Here is a 25,080-nt window from a genome sequence, read left to right on the forward strand (position 1 = left end):
TTAATTCATCTAATTCATATTGTGACATGACGCCCGAAAGCCGGAACAGTGAACTCAGAATACGTGTTCATTGCTAGGCAAAGGCTCAGTAAATACATTCCCGTGGCAACGAATACGCAAGCAACAATTCAGTAACTTCCGTTGCTATGCAACGGCATTTTAAACAAGCCTTCCCAACAGTAGAGAGGCTGTGTTTTCTGCCTGATCCGTGCAAAGTGGTTATAAAGAAGAGTTCATTTGATAATTCGTAGTCGACTCGACTTGACCTAGGCACCAGATGGAGAAAGGTCGTCAGCTTCACGTCCGGGCCGCTTTGCCTCTGGAGAAAGAGCTGTCGGTACCCAATAGGAAGGAGGCTTGTCTTAATAAACAGGATATACGTACTTTGGTATGAGCGAAGTGCCTGATCAGGAATGAAGCCCCAAATTCTGTTACTGAAAATGTGTTTATCAGCTGCCTGATCACGACTATAGCACTATTCAGGCGGAGATGGTAGATGATGTTGAAAAATGGCAAACAGGAGGGAAACAAAGGAAATACAGAGAAAGACCTGCTCTAATGTCACTTATTCAAGCACGAATCTTACATAAAGTTACCAGGAATTGAAACCGGTCCTCCGCCACGAGAGGTCTGTGCATCACAGCCTAATGTGTTATGGCGCGGCCTGAGCAAACACATGTGGATATCATTACGACTGTGTGCTTACATTTCTTACTAGAATTAATAATTGTGGAAGTTCTGTGCTGTAGCACGTTTGTTCATGAAGTCTAGATATGACAGCTGAGAACTTGTTTATAGTTATGGACGACTATAAGCGTCAATGTAAATGCAAAATATTTTCCCGGTACAATTATTCTATTGATTTTCAGAGTCCCAGTTTCGTCAATAGTGGCTCTAATATTACAGTGTATTCCTATACAGGCTACACGTATATTCATGTTCCATTTCCATGTGACCAAAATGAAAACTAACTCTTAATTTCTGCGTAACTAAACACCTAACCTTCCGGTTGTAGACCTTGGTGGGTCAGCTGCAAAAATACTAATTTTCGTACTTCGGGACAGTTCTCAGGCACCAGTTTACTCCATCATCCATCCCCGCAATCTACTTCCATCTTAATGAAATCCTCACATACATTTAGGGTCTTCAAAGCGGCCTCCGTAGTCTAGGGGTAACGTTCCCACCTCATGACTCAAGGTACGCGGGTTCAAACCCGGCGGAGGTTGTGGAATTTTTAAGGACGGAAAAATTCAGGGAACAAGTTTCCGGCCCAAAGTAGTTTCCAGTGCCTCCGGTAGATGGGGAAGTATTAGGTACCACTGCCAGAGGAGGGGGGACCTCTCTGACAGAAAGGGACTAACTATTAGATACCACTGCCAGTAGAAGGTTGGAACCTCGCTGGCAGAAAGGGGGTATGGAGGGTATGGAGACAGTAGAAATTAAAAGGTGGACGCACACTGGACCAATAACTGGTCTAAGTGCATGGGGAAAACCCAGCCCCTCTATACTCAATACTCAATACTCAATACTCAATACTCAGTACTCAATAGGGTCTTCAAAGCGATTTTCCTAAGAGGTATCCCCTTCAAAATTCTGTATAGATTTGTTGTTCACCTCATCCCAGCCTCACTCCCACCTTATCCCTAACAGATTCATATATGTTATATCCTAAAAACACTGGGCAATATGTATAAGCAGCTGACATTCTTCTAGGTAAAATTAAAACATTTTCACAAAAACCGTTGAAATATATGGTTTCTTCTTGAAGGGTGAAAATTATATCTCCCATTTATAAAAGGTCAAACTGCGTGGCATGAGTCCACAAGCAAACTATACCGACCGAGAGACCGGCGCTTGTCGGCGAAATTAGTGACAACTTCAGCGGATAGGGGGTGTCGGGTGGTCAGCGCAACGAATCCCCACGGCCGTTAATTTCGATTTTCTAGACCGGAGCCACTGTTTCCTTGAAATAGCTCCTCAATTATCCTCACGAGGCTGAGTGGACCCCGTTTCAGAATATCTACTTCTCATAAAATCTGGTAACGCCAGGAATCGAACCCGGGACCTCTGGATCTGTAGCCAGGAACTCTGACCACTAGACCACAGAGGCGGTCCTTTATGAAAGATCAATATGTAAAAATTATACGGTACAAAGTATATGTTTTTCGACTAAGTAGGATACCGCTGATCAGGAAAAAAACACTCCGAATGCTACACACTCACAGTTCCTTCTTACTCTGTTGTTTAGCACGCAAGATATGTGATTGTTCATAAAACTTTTATTACGTAACTTGAAATAATGTCTTCTTTGAAGTGAGAATAACCTACTATTAAGTAATTAAACATGTTATGAAATTATTTTTATAAAAATAATAATAAAAACATGAAGCAACACAAATGAAAGTGAAACCCCATCTGTTTGAACTCAGAATTCAATACAAAAAACTGTGACACAATGGGAAATTCTTGTGCCCAAATTTGAAATCAAAATATTAAGACTGACTGATAACATTTAGTTTTCTTTTATTAAAAGAAATCATGTTGACTAGTGTTGTTTCAGTTCTTACAATTTTGGGAAATAGCCCTGACATATTCTAATTGACCGTTACGTGATCTATTTTTGGGCCTCATAATTCCACTACATAATTCAGGTACGATAATCTTACAAAAAATTTAATTGCCTCAAATCCGACTGCACCAGAGGTCTCTTGGAGGAAAGCGCCCATGTAAGTATCGAGCCTGGGCCTCTCTTACTCAGCACAGTGGTGTCATCTGATGCTTCTGAGCTGAAGCCTTTAAAGAAAAACATGAATATCTATTAATTGACCTTACAAGAAACAACAGCAACAACAACGCTATAGACTTATATAGTAGAATAAACTAGATTTGTTTCATTCTGGTCCGTCACACTAACAATTATAAATACAAACCACTCCGTCCAATGTGACATATAAGTTTTTACTACGTGAAAACTTATCTCCCTTACATGTTTCGGTCCTTACGGATCATTTTCAGAGGGAACATCATTACAAACTGGAAACTACCATCGCAATAGGTGTTTTGATTTAAAATACATACACTTATATCCTATAATGCACAGTACGCATAAAGTCGAACATTTCACAATCTCAGCAGCTTCCTGGTATTGTAAAGTTTTCAAAAGTTTCTAGATGCTATTTAAAAAACTTTTATTGTCAATAGTTAAATTTTTTTTAAACCACGTAGGTTTGTGTCCGTACTCCTATCGTCCTTCTTGTATGGGGAAGATTTTGTGCCGCCTGTCTGTGTTGATGAGGAGGTTCTTGATGTCGTCCAGGGTCTGTTCGTGGCTTGCTGTGTTGTTTTCACCTATTGTGATGGTAGTTTCCAATTTGTAATGATTTTCCCTCTGAAGATGGTCCGTAAGGACCGAAACATGTAAGGGAGATAAGTTTTCACGTAGTAAAAACTTATATGTCGCTTTGGACGGAGTGGTTTGTATTTATAGAATAAATTAATTTAAGATTTTCCAACCTAGAAGTAACTTGGAGATATTGAGTTTTCGGACTTTATCCATCGTCCTGGTTTTAGGATAACTAAGAAAAAACACGACGTTTCGGAAACAGATCCAGTTTCCGAAACGTCGTGTTTTTCTTAGTTATCTTAAAACCAGGACGATGGATAAAGTTCGAAAACCCAGTATCTCTAAGTGTTATACACGATCGTCAGAATCCTATAATAACTAGAAGTAACTTGGTTAAGGATGAGAATGGTGATCTGCTTCCAGATTCCCACAATAGGTGCACGAATTACTTCCTCAGTCACTGCAGGTACACAGAGTTAGTGATATTAAGCACATGGTTCTAATGGCTCATACAACTGGTCCGTTAGAACCTGAGCCTAATTTGTTGTGCCTGCAGTTTCTATTGCAAAGTTGGAAACATATAGATCAGCTGGTGTTGATCGAATTCTGACAGAACTGCTTCAAGCAAGAGGTGCAATTTGTATACGAATTTATAAGGAGGGCGGTACAACTGACTGTAATTATCGAGGCATATCATTGTTACCAACTTCATACACTACCCAACATCCTCCTCTGAATGTTAAGTCCATACAAAGAAGGAATTATTTGTGTTCATCGGCGTGGGTTTCAATATAACAGATTAACCATTGGTATTTTTTCTGCATCCATCAGAGAATGGAGAAAAAATGAGAGTACAGTGAGACAGTACATCAGCTACTCTTAGACTTCAAGAAAAGCAATGACACAGTTCGGAGGGGAGTATTGTACAATATTCTCACTTAGTCTGGGGCGCCTATAAAACTAGATAGGCTCTTACAATGTGTAACTGAAACCTATTGTGACGTGCGTATAGGTAAACATTTGTCTGATACGTTTGTTATTCAGAATGGTCTAAAACAAGATGTTGCATTACCGCCATTGTGCCACCATCGGGAAGGTCCAAGAAAACCAAGTGGGACTGAAATTAACTGGGACACATTAGTTACTAGTATGTGTTGATGATGTAAATCTACTGGGAGATAACATAAATACAATAAAGACGAACACAGAAAGTGGTAACGGGGAAAGTCTAGAAGCAAGTACACCTAATCACTAGAATGCAAGGCAAAGTAATCATATAATAACGCATAAGGGATTATTTCAAAACATTACAAAGTTCTCAAGTTTGGTAACGGCATTAACACATCAAAATCTGATAATAGTAAAAGGTAAAGTTGTCCCTGTGCTTAACTAATTAAGCACTACGCCATGAAGACGTATAGGGGAGAAGATGTATAGATCCACACTTTCTTGACCTCGGCACTAATTTGAGGTGAGTGATTAGCTTGACGCCCCGGCTGCTTTACCTCTGGGTAAAGAGCCCCCTGTAGCCGTTGAAAAGAAGGTTGGATGGATCCCAGAGACGGTCTGGACGCGTGGAGAACAGAAAAATCTTGACCCTACCGGGACTCGAACTCAGACTCGTCGTCCAGCCCGTAGCCAGTCGCTATACCGACTCCAAAGTTAAAGATATCCCTGTAACAGGCCTTGAAGTCCCATAGTGTTGTGAGACGTCGAGACTGGCACATTTTCTCTAGACAATCGGCACACAGATGGCGGCAAATGATGCCGACCACTCTTTAACCCCCCCCCCCCCGGGGGTGNACTCATTTCTGTTATAGACTGAGTCGATCCTAGGGCAATAGTGCGGCTCGAAAGATCAGGCAAATTGAAAAATCCACCTCACTGGGACGCGAACTCTCAACTTTCCTGCTTGTAGCCTAGTGCCTCAACGAATAGCAGATTGAAAACAAGTATTGCTTGCTACCACTCATTTCACAGCATTTCATCTTCAATAGTAAAAACATAATTAATAAAAGATAAAGAAATTACTTTTGTCTGTGTTGCTGCATAGATGTGAAATGTTGTCTCTGTCATTAAGACAAGCACGAAGACTGAAATTATGTGAGATCGGGTTACTGGGGAGAATATTTGGACTGAAGAGGAATGGAATAATAAGTTAGAGGAAATTATATATTGATGAGCTTCATAAATTATGCCTTTCACCAAATATAATTATAATGACCGAGTAAATGAGGATGAAACAGCAGGTCATTTAGCACGCATGGGGGCGAAGTTGGTATGAAAGCCAGAAGAAATGAGACTACTAGGCAGACATAGATGCACGTGGGAGCAGAATAGCTGAAACTGATCTTGGAGAAATACAGTGAGATGTCATGCACTGGACTGGACTGGTCGAGGGGTCGGAGTCCGAGACCCGGTAGTGACAAGATATTTCTATTCTCCACGTCGTCCCGAAAAATTATGGGGCCGACCCAGCTCCTTTCTCCCTGGGTAAAGCAGCTGAGGCATGAAACTCACCTTCATCTATATATCCACTAGCCAATAAATCATGACGTAGTTAACTAGCTAAGCACACAGACAACTTTATCTTGCCTATATCATCTTAATTCTACACTGGAATTCTTACTTGTATAAGCATGTCGAGGGCCTGTATCTCTCTTTGCAAGGGTTCGAGGCAGCGGAAATCTATCCCTGGGGCCACCTGTAACACAGAAAGAATCATTAGTCGTTGGAGCCCAACTTTAAATAAGGGAGAAAGAACTAACCATTTCTAAAATTACTATTTTATGGGTGAACTACTGCATCTCTTATGATACTCTCTTATTCTCAAGTTTATTCTGAAAACTTACCCGTGAATCGTGATCTTCTCAAAGCTATCGCAATTTCTTCCACTTTATTAATAAAAATCAGTGATTTTATAAAAGCCGGTAAAATATATATCCTTATAATAAATAAATTGTATTAATAAACTTCTTTTCATAACCGACTATTTGAAAAATTATTTTCATCCGTAGCTCATATTTCTTCTCAAATTAACACATCATCATCCAATTTTATTACGCATCAAAGCATGTTATTAGAAAAAGAAACTTGATTCATAAAACTAACACAATTTACGATATAAAAGTAATAATATTTCGTTTAATAGAAATATACTTCAGATAGTGTTCAGGTCTTTCTTCGTGAACGATGAAATTGCAAGCATTGCAAACAGATCCACTATAGAACTCGCTTGCTTTTTTCAAAGAAGAATCTGCCAGTCAGTCCATCCTTTTCCAAAAATGAACGCAGGACTAAAACCACCTCACTCCGAATAATCTTAAGCACTCTGTAGATGTCGCTTTGATGACCGCGAATAGCCAAAATTAATGACTTATACCGATTTCAAAATAACCGCTTCGGATATGGAAATTTGTTTTCTGCATCTTTGTGTATATCATACACGTCTACCAAAGGTACACTTAGGGATCGTCAACACAACAGTTAATTATAAACCGATATTAAAATATTTAATATTTGAGTTATTTTATTTTCACCCCACTACTTGCTTCGATTTATCAAGTTCATCGTCAGGTGGTTTTTATAAATTATTGAACTATTAAAAAGATCTTTTTATAGGTATTTATCAGTAGTAATGTAATCTAAATTCCAATTTATTTTTAAGAAGTTAAATGTGCTAAACGTTCAAATATATACATGTTAAATAAAATAAAATTAGGTAAAAATGGAAATCTCTTTTTAAATACCTGAAATTGGGGCGGTGTCTTAGAGGTATCTGTTATTAGGCAGTGTAAATGGGCTTCGTGGTTTTTTTATGTTTATTAAGCACTCGACTCCTTTGGTGCAAGGAGGTGACTGATCGCTGTGTTGAGCTAGTGCTACTGTAGGTGAATACGTGGTTTTCCTCTTGTACATTTGCAGTCCGTATTAATTATATTGGTGTGTGTATAGGAAGGTTTTCTTTATTAGTTTCTTAATCTTTGTATTGGTTATGGGGTGGATGTTTTTATGCTTTTGTGTGGTCTAGAGCCTAGTGATAACGGATAAATAACCACGCACAAAATGCATCAAGAAATCGACCCGGCAACCGACATCAAGAGTGAGAAACACATACAGATAGTTTTCTATACACACACCAATATGCTTAACACTTACTGCAACTCTACAGGAGAACCATCAGATAATCACCTAAAGTACCACGAACTCCGCAATTAACATATATCATTCGAGACATATCGAACATAAAAACTTTAAATCAATAGTAAAATTCTGATTATAATATTACTGATAAATATAAAATTTGATGCATGTTAATAAGCCAGTAAAGACATTAATAAATAAAGACCACCTGAGTAAGAGCTTGATAGATCGGAACATGTAGTAGAATGAAAATAAAATAATCGAATATTAAACATTTTGAATATCGGTTTATAATTAATTGTTGTGTTAACGGCCCTTAAATATATCTTTGCTTGGACATATCAGTCCGTTTAAATGGTACTACAAAACGATGATCAAGTGATACTATTAATTTCCAGTGCTGAAAATAAGGAGGCTAGACACTTAACTCTGATGTATGACACAAATTACCTATTCTCACGCCGACTGATTGGGGGAGGAAGGGAGGTGGGTCACATGAGAGCATTCTCACATCTCTCCGTCGAAATTTCCATACATACTCTCAATTCTCTCAGCTTCCAGAAAGAAAATTCCCGTCCCGCGAGCCTGCATTGCACTTGAATAGAAATATAAATTGTACAAAATCTTACTCGTAGTCGTAAGGTAGGGAGAAATCAGTTGAGTCTGAGAGTGAGATTTAGAAGTAGCGTGCAAACATCATGCGCGGAGAAACGGCGCGATGGAATGAGAAAAGCTAGGCATGAAATCAACAATGCAAGGCTTACAAACAAAAATGGAGACAATATAAGACATCAAGATCCAAAGTGGCTAACCCACAATCAGACATTATCTGTGTAAGATTTGAGGTTTTCACGGCGGTGACTACGAAGAAAGTAGTCTTCTGGGATATGGCACCGTGTAGATGTGGTGTTAACCGACGTTTCGGAGGAACGTATCGCCTCCATATTCAGGGTAGAAGGACAAATAGGAAATTCGCGAGCGAAGAGACCGTGAGAACCGGTACAAGCAGACTGCTTGTACCAAAGTCGCCATCCTTGAATCCAGCTCACAACCGGGAGAGCAGGTTCCTGTATTTATGTCTAACTTGGCTAAGTTTTACCCCTAGGCAACGGGCTCTCTTTCCCTCGCCTTCTGCGACTCGCAAGGCTACGGTAGAAGTTGCGATGGAGTTATTCTAAACAGCCTCCTCACGGCTAATACTTACTTACTTACTTACTTATGGAGCTGAGCCCTTCTGGAGGAGCCGCAAATTCTGCAGCTACTCAAGAATTTCCCAGCATTTTACGGAACCCGAAGGTTCATTACCGTGTTCACAAGAGTCCTCCACTGATCCCTATCCTGAGCCAGATCAATCCAATCAATACCATCCCATCCTATCTCTCTAAGATCCATTTTAATATTGTTCATCCACGTACGCCTTGGTCTTCCCAGCGGTCTCTTTCCTTCTGGCTTTCCCACCAATATCCTATACGCATTCCTCGTCTCCTCCATTTGTACTGCATGCCGTGCCCATCTCATCCTCCTTGACTTGCTCATTCTAATTGTACTTGGAGAAGAGTACAAGTTATGAAGCTCCTCATTATGCACGGTTAATAATAATAATTAGGTGAGGCCTAATTTTTTGTCACTGCAGAATTTAATTGCGCTTTTCTCCGCCCCTGGTGATGACGATGACATGACCATAGACAACTGTAGCAGAAATCACTGACTTGGGACACAGAAGTAACCAGAAGCGCCGTATCCCGTCATTTCCATGGGTCTGTTGCAGCTTACCCTACTTCTCTATCCCATATGAAATCCTGCGACTGAAACCGGGCCAACCCGATGTGAGGCCCGCAACTCATAGTCACGACTGGCTCGGGATATTGTTTGTTCATTTGTCATGTGGCCAGTAACTTTTCGGATAACAATTATGAAAGAGAAATATTCAATTAAAAATATTGTTTTACTTATAAAAATATTGTGTTGACGGAGCAATTTGCAAACTGGTATTTCAAGGTCTTTAATATTTGCCGAATTTGAAATTAAGTTCCTTTGAAGCCTTAGTAAATACCGAACTATACTGCATCTTATCTCAAAACAAAATTATCTTCATAGCTACCACAATCTAGGTACATTGAAGATGGTTTCAGGTATTCTTTCCGAAACACATTATACATCATAGCATCTCAGAAGACAGCAAATTTCATAAAAACCGGCTTCTGGCAACCCTAAAGGTTGAGGTATTAGGTTTTCTTTAGAAACTTTAGTGACTTATTAAAAAACTACGCGGTTTCAGAAGACAGAAACTTCGTGGTCACCGTCGCCATATCCGCAAACCTCGCGAACGTTATATCATTACGACTTGAGTATCTCTAAAAGAAAATGATGTTTCGGTGAAAGTTCCAAAGAAGCCCTATAGAGGAAATTAAAAATGTGCATAAAGGAAGGAAAGAAAACTCACCGCTTTTGGGATTCCCCTCACTAACAGCCTCCGCATCTACCGCTTGCAGAGGTTCTTCCACAGCATCTCGGCCAATTACGTAATCTGAAAAATATATAATGGAATATGTGTCAGCTATATGTGAAAATATGTGAACACTCTTCAGTTAACTTTCCTCTACCTTTCGTAACACCAGATTCCCGACAAATTAACCCCCCACTCTCTACCAACAGTCGCCATAATTCCTGCCCCTAGAAGGAGAAAACAATGACGCAGAATTGGGCCGTCCGTATTTCTCGGATGTTATGTCATGTCACCGAGACATAGAGGATTTTAAGAACCAAAGACTTGACCCACGAGGAGACACTTGTTCCAAAGCAACCTGACGGCGACATGGTGCTTCACTGAACGTTGCCATTGGCAACAACAACAGTGCTTCGACTGGGAGGGGAGGGGTATTTTGCGACTCAGTGTTTAGTCTGTATAGCGCCGAAAGGTACAATGATAGATGAATGAAGAATCTGAAAGAATTGGAGGTGATTGTCTAATAGACTCGAAGTAGTACCTCAAGAAAATCGCTATAAACTTATGAGGACAACACATTTTCCAGCTGAGATTCGAAATAAAAACTTCCGGAATACAAGCATCAATGCTTGTCCAGTCAAATGGATTTCTTGTTCTTAATTTTAAAACAAAGCTTATCAGTTTTCAGTATACGTATATCCTCTCCTGTATTGCTTTCTGTTTCATCTCCCCCAGCATTCCTCTCTTCAAAATATATCCCTGATTTTCTTTCTACATACATAGTAGTCCAAAACAGTTTATCATAGGTTCAAATTGAATCTACGTTTATAGGCATCATGGTGCCGTTGGTAACACAATTTATAATTATCATTTGTAACAAAATCCAAATATTGTTATGCTTTAGAACATTTTCCGAAACCGTTCGTTCACTTATTGATGGTACAGCGAATTTCCGGGTTCGATTCCCGGGGCTAAAAGATTTTCTGACAAGTATTGGCTCTAGAACGGGGTCCACTTAGCCTCGTGATGATAACTGAGGAGCTGTTTCAAGGAAATAGCGGCTCCGGTCTAGATAACCGAGATTAACGGCCGTGGGGATTCGTTCCGCTGACCACGTGACGCCCTCTATATTCGCAAAAGTTGGCATTAACTTCGCCGACATGCGGCTGTCGCTTGGTCGGTATAGTTCGCTTGCGGACTACAGGCCACGGAGTTTGTTTGTTTATATAAAGAAGTTCCTGAATAAATCAGACTTGATAGTGTCAAATGAAAGAATAATGAATGAAAAGGTCGCGGAAGGAAGCGAGAGCAATATAATTTAAGACAATATCCCGACGTTTCTCTGAAAGACTGAGAAAACCATGAAAAATATCTGGCAATATGGTTGGTGTCCAGGTCTTGATTCGAACCGGTCACTTCACATTACATTCGGAAGCGCTGTCGTTTGATCTCACGTGCTCGGTTTCTCAAAACTGAATAAAAAACCCACGTTGCAAAATGTTATATCACTACATGCAACACAACTGCATTAAAAAAAAACTTCAATCTTCTTTTCTGCTCTTCTCAAAATACACAGCATAATATTAAATTTGAAACAACACAGCTTCACACTATGCTACCAAAAAATTTTCACCTCAAGACTGCAGGAATTACAGTGGATTGCACGAGGCTTCTAAACACACGCTGTAGGAAACTTTTCCATACACACTGGATATTCTAAGGTCAGGCTCCCTCATTAGAGTTTCATATTTGAAAGAAGGAATAAAATATAAAGCTCCAATACTTCGTCTCTGTGTAAAGGCGGCGTGATATAGAGAAGGAGAGATTCCGTTTATCGCGTCCAGATGTTTTCTAATTTCCGTGCGACTTTAAATGGCTGGAACTGCCCCGTGGATATGTCCAATTGTCGGGAATGTTAATAGCAGTTTAGTGTGTTTCTGTTATCAGAGTTTTCGATAGATAGTACATGGTCTTTCAAACTTACCAAAACCGTCATTTGGTTGAACCAGCAAAGGAGTTCGGTAGAAGTCTGAAAATGAAAACACATAATTATCACATAGAATAGTTTGAAAATAATAAGACCCCTCTCTCTTCTCCCTCCAACATATATCGTAACTCAGTTTAGTACTGACAGTCTTCTTCATCTTTCGCCTTACATTTCTGTATAAGCTATAAGAAATATTCTTCATGGTAGAAACACAATAACGTAAAAAAAAATTGTAATTTAGAACACTCGGCGTTCAGGAAGAATAACACAGGCCCTGTTCAGTACTTTGTAACAATAAGTAACAGTAAAGGTTCGGCCACACAGAGCGCTACGCTATGTTCGCTACGTACGCTACGTACGCTGTGTACACTCTCCGACGCAGCTAACATAGAAAACATAGCGTACGTAGCGTACGGACGTCTGTGTGTCCAGTCACATTGGCAAAAAAGGGAGATATTTTTCTGTTCGTATAGCGAACATAGTGTACGTAGCGTGCGTCGCGTACGTAGCGCTCTGTGTGGCCGAACCTTAAGTTAGATTGAACTTCAAAATAAACGCTGAATCACATTTGACTCCCTCATTTTACGCATACGTACGCATACAGATCATGTCAACTATAGTTTCCACACATTTAGAATTCCTTACGTGTACTACTACGTAATGCAGGACACAGACAATGGCAATCCTAAACCCTGTGAATCCGTACGTGGTATATGGCGAGAAGACGCCATTATTCGGAAATATGAGAGGCTTAAACTTGGCGGCCGTCAGGTCTACGAGCAATCAGCTAACAAACTACAGTTTCGTATTGGTTAAATAAGTCAAGGTATAACCTGATGCACATCCGTGCAATGACATGTAACCTATCTCGTATAAATGTTACTTAGCATAGTGCAGTGGCAAAGAGTGCACAGAGCCCATAGTTACGAATATCCGGGCGCAGTTTCACCACGAATATAATCGTGCTGAAACTACGGTGCACAAACATAATGCATACACAGAAAGATCGATCCTTCTCTCGTCGAAGAAGAGGCTCCAGATCTCAAGCACGTACATGTCTAGGACGGGTCAAAGATCTCGCTCATGGATATCGAGGAGATTTGAATCCAGGAATAACTGTGCTGGCGAGAACCAGCAGCAGTTTAACTGGGACAGGCAGTTAGTTGGCCGCCAGGTTCCCACCGCGGAGACCGAGGTCTCGTTCTTGTTTCAGGTCATGTGGGATTTGTGTGGACAAAGCGGCACTGGAACGGATTTTCTCTCAATACTTCGGTAAAGTCCGTTCCGGGCCAGAAGGACTGTGGGCAGTTGATCCTATCGCCTTCTTTTGAAGGGAGAAATTTGGCCCGAATGACAAATTTATTTGCAGCCTGCCTATGTCACCCAACGGATTACTCACTCTACATTCTTAAATCCTGAAGAAAGATGTAAACTTTTCCTCCGAAACATTGGTATCCGCTTATAAGACTACACGGGATCACAGTTCAAAACACAAAAACCTGAATATTCAAAATCTCTGAGCCTAAATTATTATATAATATGCAGGATATGATGTCAATTATGTTTTCTCGTCAGAAACGTCATCCATTTCGTAAACGTGATTCTAGTTGTCGTAATCGAAGTTGGAAAGAAAATAAAGCATTATACTTCGATGTTACGATGAAATGGAGCCACGTTTATTACCTTCATGCCTGCACAGATAATCTTGAAGATAGCGATTTGAGGTTTAGGAAATATGGGGGGCTGTCCTTGTTTATGCCTTCTTGCTGCCGAAATTACTATACCAACAGTATATTATATACTGTTTGTAGTACCAGTATTACTTGCTCAAGTGATAAAGTTGGTAAAGTTCACATAGTATAATACATTTTTTGAAAATTCCACCGTCAACATGAATGCACTTTGCAACTCGTGAAAGGACATGTGGTGTTGCTCGTCTGTACATTGTACAGTGTACTGTGCAGTGGAAGAGCTGTACCTCTGAAACCGTTCGGAATAAGACACATGTACCTACACAAATTTTTGCTTAGAATGGCCGATACGATGACCTCACAAAATGTTGACCTTTCCTCCTAGGACACCCTCTGTGTAAAATAGGAAAACCATAATTAAGTTATAATTTTCTCTTACTCTGGCCTTGATATTTGGGACAGTGCTCTACGAAATGAGAGAACATAACAGTGCGGTAGAGTATGTCACTCAGCATGACGTCACCTAATGTAATTATCAGTTGATGGTCCAATTAGTGCAGTGAGATGATTTGATTTCCTATTGGGAGCGCCATTAGAGTTCATGAAGGAACTAAATTCTCTCCTGATTCTCTATCCTAGCTCGAAACAAGGTGCATTTTTTTTTCGAGTTGGTTTTCAGGTAAATTAAAATAAATATTTTCGGGAAAAGAATGGCGATAAATTACTTTATCTCAATATATATGGATAAATACCGTCTTAAGTGCAACAAATTTTATTGTAGTTTTTTACTTCTTTTCCTCCTCCACACTACATGTTTCGGCCCTAAATGGCCATCATCAGGTGTGTATCACTCACGTAGCTGTTACACTGCTTGTTNGCCCTGGCGGGGTAGGGGGCCGAAGCTAGGAATCTTTACCCCTACTCTAAAGATTATCAAAAATTATATCAGAATTGAACACAAGAAATTTATTCAAAATATCGAAAAAGAATTAAATTATTTATACCCGTTTTTCTGTGTAGAGACCTGTAATCAGAATACAGTTCGTAGACAAGAGAAAGGTAAGTTTGTCTTTCTACTTAACTAGTCAAGCATTAAGCCATGAAGACGTATGGGGGAGCCTAGTTAAGCATTAAGCCATGAAGACGTATGGGGGGGCCCCCAGTACCCATTTTATGTAAGCCTGGACAGGTCGCAGAACCAGACTGGACGACTTGGAACAAAAAAAATCTTGTCCCTACGGGGACTCGAACTCCAATCCCTCGGCCAGCCCATAGCTAGTTCCCATAAGAACTCCAGTATTCCGGTTCACAAAAAAAAATGTTAAATAACAATTATTTTGGCGAAATAAAATGATAAAATTTGGGATCATAATCAGCGTCAACTCGGTCACAATAGGGACAAATTCAGTGGTCGGATTTTATTAAGGAACTTCACGGGGCCCTTCTTAAAGAAGTAAATTTTTTAACCGCTCAAGAAATTATCTATCTGCAGCTTCATTATTATGCTCACAAAACCCTATCAGAGGAACTATACTGAGCCAGCTGGATACAATCCAAACCTTCACACCCCAATTTTCATCACAAATTTCAATATTAATCTCTAACCAATGAGTAGAACTTACGTTTCTGAGCTTTCATCTCACCACCAGATTACTCAGTCGCGCCGTAGCTCAAGCGGTTAGTCGCTGGCTTCCCACCGCGGCGACCCGGGTTCAATCCCGGGCCTGGTCAAGTGGGATTCGTGGTGGACAAAGTGGCGCTGGGACGGGTTTTCCCTGAGTACTTCGGTTTTCCTTGCCAATCTTCATTCCACCAAATTCTCCATCATCATAATCTCCCGGGGCAGGCTACAATACGCCAATCAGTGGCCGCCGTGCCGAGCGGACCTAGTTGGACCCCACCCCCCACTAATCACATTACTTCCTGTTTATACTATACATGGGAAGATTTAATATTTAAATATTTAGATTTTAAACTAAAAACAGGAGACACAAAGGTACAGGATGAACCAAATGGTAAGAAACATAGAACGGAAAAGTCGGTTTATGTAAGATTCTTGGTTAGTTCACAATTATTCAACTCTTTTGATTGTATAAAGTCAAACGGAACGATATGAGAGTAAGTTTGTACGTGTATGTACGTTTTCTGGCTACTCGACGCTGAAAAGGAGTCCTGGCAGGGTCAGTGTACACTTAACATCAAATTAGGTGCAGTTGAAATGTAATTTCTTAGGGCATGTTTTAGAAAAACCTTTTCAAACGGTGCTTCTCGGTGTCCCAGGATTCCACGAGAAGCTCCAACAGTAACTTCTTTCCAGTGCTCTAACTCAATGATAAATTTCTGTTGCAATTAAAAATGGCACAGTTTGTTCAGCATCCACCTAATTCTCGGCATAATAACACAACATATTTGTCTTTAACACTGCCACTCGTATGGGCGTGAATATAGACGGGCTCTCGGACTGATGTTCGGATTTATTGACACCTTCTGCACACCACTCGGAACTACAGGCAGTTACAGCGCTATCGCTGATTTCTAAACTCGGCTGGATGAGGGGGCGTCCTCTTTCCACCCCTACCCTCATCCCACCGAGCTACCCATTCCACTATTCCGGTTATACCACGTGACCCCACTCCATCTGTTCTAGTTTGTTTTTTTTCCCACTAGCTCTACAGCCCCCTTGGGCCCTGGACTTCGATTTTAGGTTTCATGATTATTTTACAGACGGTAGGAGTCTTTCGACGAGTGATCAGCTGGTTGCAAGGCCTCTACCTAAACTCAGGACAACACAAACACATACGCATATCAAACATCGATGCCTTGTGTGGGATTCCGAGCGAGAGAAGACAGTACATGCTTTAGACCACTCGGCTACCGTGACCGGCGTTCTATAATGTACATAGAGTTCTGTTTTGGTGGAAGTTGTATTGAGATCGAGGATTAGAGTCAGTAGGGCTCAGAAGCCGGGGGAAATTCTGTTTGGAAATCTTATCTCGGTCGAGAAGGAAAGTGACGGCTTTTGGTATATGAGAGCAGTTCTGGGAGACTCTTATTATTTTGTTTGAAAGAGTGGGATTTCGTTGGAGTTTTCTTATAAGCCATTGAAATTGGAGAATGTCGATACAAGGGTTTAGTTTTATTGGTATGGTTATTGTTATTTAATTGAATATTGGATCTATGAATGTTAATGTTTAGTTTTTATTATTATTTTATTACTATTTATATATTCTTTATTAAATATATAGCGTTGGAGCTTTGCCTTTCTCTAACACTCCTAGCTTGGACACCCCAATCCATTTGGGAAGCATTCGAACACAACATGACACCCAGGGACGAATGTACGGTCCTCCCCTTATATTTGAAAGTAGTGAAGAGATAAAAAGGGGAGGAACTGCTCATTTCCACAATTTACAATTCACTGTTATCTCAGTTACTGTCCTCATCCTATTACAGTCCCCACTAGCCGATTCCTAGCAACGGATTTTAAAACATGAACTATAAACTTTACTTGGTTCATACTGGTCCGTCACACTGGTAATTGTATACCCATAAGATTTGTAACCACAGTCCAGTGTGACTGGCAAAGGTTATGTTACTAATTTTTCATCCTTTATATGTTTCGTTCAAAACGACCATCTTCGACCGAAACATGTAAAGGACGAAGAATTAAAAACAAAACCTTTGACAATCACACTGGACTGTGGTTACAAATGTTACACACAGGAACTGTAACAGTCTCACTGAATCAGAATCACCAGAAATCGCGGTATTACAACACATGTAAAGTCTTCTCTTCACAGCCAGACCTTCAAATCTCAACTGAACCGAATTCAGTAAGTTTGATGCCTCAGTTCCTAAATTCAACCCCTCCTCTCCCAAGCTCTTATCCTGGCAGGCTCAACTGGCTCAAATAGTGTCAGTTACTATACGACAGACGGTTTAGCGCCAATCAGTTCGTCTTGGCGACAAGCCCCTTGAAACTCACACCCACTAATTTCTTTTGCCAACTGTGCACTTGCGGTTATTTTCCTTATGTAAGTTCCTTTCTGACGAGAGGATGGGTCTGTCGTTTACAATTGCTGCTGCTCCTCGCCTGCGCAGTCATTCTCATGTCCAAGTCCGCGGAACTGATGACCACCCTTTAATGTCTCAGATTCGAGGCTTACCCAACCTGGAGGGCAAAGATCCCGTATTTATATCCCGCAGGAACAGGGTGGCCCGGTTATACCCTCAGGAACTGGGTTCCCTTTTCGTCGTTTCTTATGACTCGCAGGGCTAGGTTGGAAATATTCGATATATCCTCTTCACGGACCACATACAAAACACCGTTTAGAACAATTAACTCTGTTATTGTGTACGTATTAGTTGCCGCGGGAACGTGTTTATAGAACCGTTGTCTAGAAACTGGTTGATAACACCGTTGTTTATTCTCTTATTGCATAGCAAGGGCTGTACGTGCTACAATGTGAATAATGGTGACTGAATGTTTAATTAACTACTTCCGTGGAGTATTTCTTCAGATCAACCACTTGATTAATCTCCTACTTCTTGAAGAAGCCAGCGATTTATTGCCGCCATCAAAAGAAATCGCCAATAATCCTTATGCTGAAACACATCAATCCAGCCACACACACTCTCGTCTTCTTTTTAAGTCCAATTTTTATACTATCCTCCATCTCCGTCTATGTCTTTCTATTTATCCATTTCCTTCAGAGTATCCTACTAAAATTACTATGAATTTTTCTTCCCTCCAGCGCGTTCTTCATGTCCTATCCATCTCATTCCCTTTGATTTCGATATTACAATATCATCTGGACAGGCGTATGAATTATGGAACTTCTCATTATGGGATCCTCCAGCTGTCCTTTACTTCCTACATCTAAAGTCCAAGTATTTTGCTCAGCATCTTATTCTCAAACGTCCTCAATCTATGTTCTTCCCCTGCTGTTAGAGTGTCAGTGCATAACCTCACGAAATCAGCAAAGATTTCAGCTAGAAAAATGTGACGAAGTGGTATAAATAGAAATTAAATGGTTGGCTGTACAGATGTGTCCAAGAAATATATGCGATATTCGACTGGAAAACTTGTGGAAGATTATGATATTAAATTGCATATAACGATAAATCCACTGTAAGTGGTTCAAGGTATGTAGATGAAGTGAGGAGTTCCTTTTGATAACAGTAATATATTGTATTATGAATCCTATAGCACAGTCCAGGTAATTAACTGCCGGTCACGGTAGCCGAGCGGTCTAAGGCATGCACTGTCTTCGCTTGCTCGGAAGCCGGGATCGTGGGTTCGAATCCCACTCAGGGCATGGATGTTTGTGTGCGTTTTTCTGTGTTTGTGTACAGGTAGAGGCCTTGCGACGAGCTGATCACTCGCCCAAGGAGTCCTACCGAATGTGTTAGATCTAGAAAATCGAAGTGAACGGAGAGTTCATGGCGGTAGGCCTAGGCCCACTGGGGCTGTAATGCCAAGGAAAAGAAAAAGGTAATTAACCTACTTACATAATTTTGGACTGCTGGAAACCTCTTCGGCATCTAATTGCTCATCTGCACCTTCCAACGCATCAAATTTACCGCGCAGGATGAGGTCTGAAAGAAAATTAATTACAAAATAACAACACGTAAGAATAAAGTAAACATTACTAATAAGTGTTGTCTTAAGGATATTGGGAACTCTACATATCCAATATCAATCAGAAAATAAAGCAGGGAAGAATAAAGAAGACTAGATTAAGCAGTATGTAATATAAATTAAAAGATATTTTGATAATTTGATAGAAATCACAATATTATAACATGTTTTAGGGCGGGACCATAGCAATATGCTGTTCACGGGTGCGAGAACATGTAAATTTGAATTTAACTCAATTAAGACTTGAGTTTTTCTATTCTAACCACACAATCTGTGCTTACTCTTGGTCATCATGCACTCCGCTGTGTATATGTAAGTATGAATATGTCATTTTTTTAATGTACTCATTACGAGTTACGTCAAGCTGGTTGCAGTATTAACAAAATTCCGCATCCTGCCTGTAGAGAGTGTTTGTGGTTTCGCATGGACATTAGGGAATCTCCCATACTCGTTTGTTTGCTACACAGCTGGCGAGAAGTCAGTGCGTATTCGGAAGTTTCTGGGACCGGCCATTTCGACACAGGTTTTCTTGGTTCTGCTCTGGCTTTATCAACTGCTGAAATAGCTCTCACCTTCCAAGCTACTGCTGGGTGCCCGCCATGCAGCCCTCCCTACTTAAATTCATCAAAATTAAACCATATTAATGTTAAAGCCACTATTTTTTTGTTTCCAAATTATGCAGCGATATTAACTTTCGAGCCACTGTTTCTAACTATCCTAACGTCTTCAGTTGGCCGCACCATAGCTCAAGCGGTTAGTCGCTGGCTTCCCACCGCGGCGGCGAGAGTTCGACCCCGGGTCTGGTCAAGTGGGATTTGTGGTGGACAAAGTGGCGCTGGGGCAGGTTTTCTCCGAGTACTTCGGTTTCCCGTGCCAATCTTCATTCCACCAATTGCTCCACAATCACCCTCACCTATCAGCTGGGGCTGGTACAATAGGCCAGAAGTGGCCGCAGTACAAGGGACTTAGCCCCACCCCACTAGCAATTAGAAAAAGCCTTCAGTTTCGATCTACTGCTATCAGAAGAACGAGCGGACGAAGCCTGGAACTTTCTAACAAAAGGACGCTCTTTCTCAGCTTCATTCTCTGAGTTAAATTACATGTTCCATTATTAAGGGTTGCTATTTACTACGAACCTTTATAAATGTTGTACCCATCCTTGGAGCACTGAACGCCAGGTGGACCCGAGGCCAACGCCATAAGTGCCATCATAAGTATCGTTAAGTGTGCCCACATACTGAGTCCTCTTCAGCCGTCTTTCAGCAATTCTGAAGAGAGGTAAATACTACACAGACAAGGTGGAGGATGTTATCTTCCCTGCAACAACTAAAGAAATTTTAAGACTCATAATGTCCTTAAAATGAAATTGCAATTGGGAGTTAACAACCGTCTTTCATATCCTGAATTACTTAACTGACTTCCATTAAAGTAGTTTAGCTAAACCTTATCTAATCCTTATTCACTGTCGATACAAAGAGAAAAATTAATCCGAACTTATCTCATTTTATAAACTGTTTATAAACAATTCATCCTACACAATTAGGCAAACGGCATGTGGTGTATGTTATTGTATTATGGGAACAATGAATAAAGTTTTTCTTCCTGGCTTATTTAAAGACAGTCTCTTTCAGTATAGAGACTGCATATCGTCATATGTTACGATGGTAGCTGGATGATGAATTCGAAACAAGTTAGAAGGAAGCGGGCGTGCCCTAATCTACATATTAGCCCGACATCTGCCTGTAGGGAATCAGGAAAGCGGCGAAAATACTCATAATTGACTGTGTTCCGTCCCAAAGTCAGGCAAAACTCCTACCAAATACAAGCCTAGAGCGATCTTTGGTAATTACTTTTGTTCTGAACGTAGTTCCAATATGATGGATGTGCAACAGAAAACTAAAAGCTTGTGGGTATGTCGTCGTTTAACTTGTCAACATGAGATCTGTCTATCTATGGCTCTACAGCTCTCTGTTGGACTCTTGCCTCTTTTTCAGTTTCCTGATCTTATACACAGTCGGTAGGATACCTTGGACTGGAAATCAGCCCGACGCAAGGCAGCTACTTGCATACAGCACAGCACAAACCCAGAATAAACGCGCACAGACATCCATGACTCAAGTGGGATTCGAGCCCACGATCCCAGCTTCCGAGCGAACGAAGACAGTTCATATCTTAGACCGCAGGACCACTGTGGTCGGCATCAACAGCAGATACGTAGCAAAAACAATTGAAAAACAAGCTTCTAATAGAGAAATTGCTGTTCGTGTTCTTAGACCTGGCTGTTCTCAACAAAATGTACAGTGGATTTCGTCGAGTCCACTAAGATAACAATTGAAGTGTGTGTGCGGGTTACAACAGCACTATAATTACAGTGCGCCTCCCGCCTTCTCCTTCAAAATGCTGTTGCAATCACTGTCTATCCATCCTTCAATCTTACTCACTCTGAAATCGTCTAAGAACACAGCTTGTATAACAAAAAATAAACCAATTAGAGTTAAGTCACTACAAACTGCAGTTGAATTTCCCACCTGGCTATGCACAAGCTGTTCTTTATTTATACTTGGAGCCAATACTTATTATTATTATCTGTGTAGACTGTGTCGTGATGGAAAATTGTGTTGCCCAGTTTTATCATCAGAGCTTCAGAATTAATTTAGAATTCGTATTTTTTTATTTCTCTGCCTAGTGTATTAGGCCTCTCAGGTCAATAAGGATAATTAATAACATTTCCGAAACGTAAGGATATACAGCAAGTCATTCTTCATGATGCAGTCCTACACTTACTACACGACGTCACTTCACAAGCTTAACTGACCTTAACACGGTAGTATCTCATAACTGTATGAAATATAGGAAGAAATTACTACATTACAGCCAGCAGTACAGATATGTCATAAACAGAAAACAAACAGTATGGAACTTAATGGAGAAAGTTAATTCGGAAATCGAAATTAAATTCTGAGTGACAGGTGGTGTCATCCTTACTACAGACACAACTAACCTTGTTGCTGAAGAAACAGAATAAACTTTATTGTACTAGAAGTATCCATCATGTGACAGATAAACTTATTAGGGTGACACATGAACCAGGTGCTGTGCTGCAGGATAGAAAGGGAAAGATGCCCTACACCTGTCGAGTTAATATTTCAATTTCGCCGAGTAACGAATTAGGATAGAAAGAAATAATAAAAAACTTTAAAGTATTATCAGACAGTTGAGGAACTTCAAGGGATGTGGCATCTGAACCGATTTAAAATAGCACCATTTTCACTACAAAACACCAAGTCCACACACACACACACACACACGTAGCGGGTTCCTACACTAATCACACTCTGCACTTATATTCGAGAGCGTCTCGGTATCAATTTCGGCCGCAACAAATGCAATTCTGACTGGTGTTGTCGAGATTTTCCTTAATCCCTTCAAACAAATGCCTAGCAGTGCCTCGACTAAGTCATGACTACTTATTTCCCAGTCCTCCTTAATTCATAATAGTCATTTACATTTTCATGTGACACTATAAAGGCTAGCTACTGATTGTGTTGTAAAATCACGCAGCCTAAGAACTACACAATAGTATCAAGTTATTACAAATGCATATGTTCTCTTGCACAGCCATGCACAAATCAGTTATTGTACATGTGAGTTTAAGTGAATGAGAAATTTTAAAAAGCGAATACCTTCAGGATAATATTTGTGATTTGAATTCTTTGCAGTGCCATATTAACAAAATATAAATATCTTTGAAATAAACAAATAATATTAATATTGTTAATCACAGTATATTATTGTACTACATATTAATAATATTTAAAAGTAAAATATGATCATTTATTATTTAATTATTTTATAACGCTACGTATTCAATTAATGCTTGTGACTAACACGTGAAAACCATAATTAATAAACTAAATTTTATTAATTAAAATTTTAAAGTTTGTGACGATGGTAAATTGCTACAAGTATTGTGTTTTTGGACATTATTCATCGTCTTGTCTATTTTTAAAAAACCGTCCCGTTTCTTTTAAAAACACAGCGTTTCGGAGACTGGATTCTGCCCCTGTCCTCAGGTAAAACCTAGTCAGTTGGATCCAATATTGAACCCAACTGAATAGGTTTTGCCTGAGGATGGGGACAGAATCCAGTCTCCGAAACGTTGTGTTTTTAAAAGAAACGGGACTTTTTTTTAAATAGACAAGACGATGAATAATGTCCAAAAACATATTACTTGTAAATTTTATTAACTTAACAATACTAATTTCAGGTGACACAATATTGGAATTTCGTGCAAAACAAAATGCTTTGTCTTCCGATTTTAACATTCTGCTCAGATACAAGAGAACTGTTAGCACAAACTGCCTTACCACTACCTCACACCTATCTAGATGGAACGTTATATTCGCCTCCTGTATTTATACGAAGGGCCCATCCACAAATGAATTAGTGAACTCTGCAAAGTATATAATATAAGAACTTGAACTGACCAATAACAGATGTGCAGTCCCGCTAAAACGAACCAATGGGAAGCTTCCACCTGTCTACTTGACAGGAGACATCAAAACTTAGGCAACAAACTACCCACGCAGCAGACGAAGAGCTCCATAGACCCCTTGCCTCCGCGCATCACGCACCCCCCCCCCTCTTCCTACCACTAAAGGCAGTAAACTCGGTGTATCATCAAAGTAGAGCACAGAGATAAAAATGAATAATTTAAAATTTTCCGGTCGAATTAATAACTATGCCATGAAGTTCTATGTGAGATATTACTCGAAAACTCTGTGTATTAACTTTGCTTTCAGACAGCCGTGAATGGAAAGTTACACGCTCAGGCCGCTCTTTCCTTGGAAATCGTCTGGAATAAGTATATTGGTTGGGAGACTGTGTGGGCCCCAGGACCAGTCTAAATATAATGGGAAAGGGTAAACTCCTTATTCCTGCAGATAAAGCACGGGTTGAACACTTTTTAAAATAAAACCATCATCCATAAGTAACTGGCAAATAATTTTGCTAGGAGTAAGTCTTCCATCTGGGGCCTATAGTTCAGTAGCGGCATTTAAAAATGAATACGCCTGGCATGCAGTGACAGACACTTTAACTGTGAGAAAGTTTTGCAATATGGTCCTGCGATTTATCACTGACTCCAATACAGAACTTATGTTTTACTCTTCCCCAAATAATAATGGCTGAAAGACGAAGGAGTGCCAGATAAACGAGACATGTAGCACCCATAGGAGAGGTGATAAGAGAATATAACTTGTCATCCCGAGAGAAGGGACGACTTGAAATACCGAGACATAGACAGAGGAATAATATTAAAATGGATCCTGAAGAAGCAGGGTGTGAGGTTGCGGACTGGATTCATCTGGCTCAAATTAAGGGCCAACGACGCCCTCTTGTAAACCTTGTCACATGTTAGAGTGGCTATAGACGGGATTTGGATTGGTAATTACATTTATTGAACACTTATTAATCGTAACTACAAGTAACTATAGAGCTATCGCTAATTCACACACTCTAAAATTTACTACGGCACGCATTAATTGTTCTCAGTCTGCTCTATCTTCACCGGTTGCCGCCTGGTAACGATTTCCAACGCCCTAGCTTCCCCAATATCTGTATTCACGTCCTTACTGGCTAGCGTATGTCTCACAACTAACTAAACTTCTCACTTAACTCAGCTGGAAAGAGCCTAAGTCTTATGTTACGACCGAAGGTCAGTCGGCCAGTCTGTCTCGAAATAAACTCTCCATCTGGTGCTTACTGTCAAACAGTTGAGGGCTTGTTGATGTGGGGCGCTTTCTCTGGCGAGAGGAAGGGTCTGTCGTT

At 40.3% G+C, this 25,080-nt stretch overlaps 1 protein-coding gene across 10 annotated transcripts in view; it reads right to left on the minus strand.

The window, feature by feature from the left end:
• LOC111862092 overlaps positions 1–23,676 on the minus strand; it is a 28,676-nt gene extending 5,000 nt beyond the window's left edge. Inside the window, exons 1-7 of one of the 10 annotated variants that reach the window (XM_023847192.2) lie at positions 23,619–23,676; positions 20,388–20,536; positions 19,122–19,208; positions 11,917–11,961; positions 9,930–10,013; positions 5,973–6,047; positions 2,667–2,793 (exon numbers count right to left, since the gene is read on the minus strand). In XM_023847192.2, the coding sequence (XP_023702960.1) occupies positions 2,667–2,793; positions 5,973–6,047; positions 9,930–10,013; positions 11,917–11,961; positions 19,122–19,208; positions 20,388–20,487 (518 nt within the window). In that variant the 5' untranslated portion in view covers positions 20,488–20,536; positions 23,619–23,676. Of the gene's footprint in view, positions 1–2,666; positions 2,794–5,972; positions 6,048–9,929; positions 10,014–11,916; positions 11,962–19,121; positions 19,209–20,387; positions 20,578–22,252; positions 22,515–23,618 lie in introns of those variants that run through there. The other 9 variants (XM_023847191.2, XM_023847193.2, XM_023847194.2 and 6 more) reach the window with 9 other exon arrangements.
• Positions 23,677–25,080: the final 1,404 nt, after the last annotated feature.

This window comes from Cryptotermes secundus, unplaced genomic scaffold (genome assembly GCF_002891405.2).
Source record: "Cryptotermes secundus unplaced genomic scaffold, Csec_1.0 scaffold535, whole genome shotgun sequence".
In the NCBI taxonomy this organism is placed as follows: Eukaryota; Metazoa; Arthropoda; class Insecta; order Blattodea; family Kalotermitidae; genus Cryptotermes; species Cryptotermes secundus.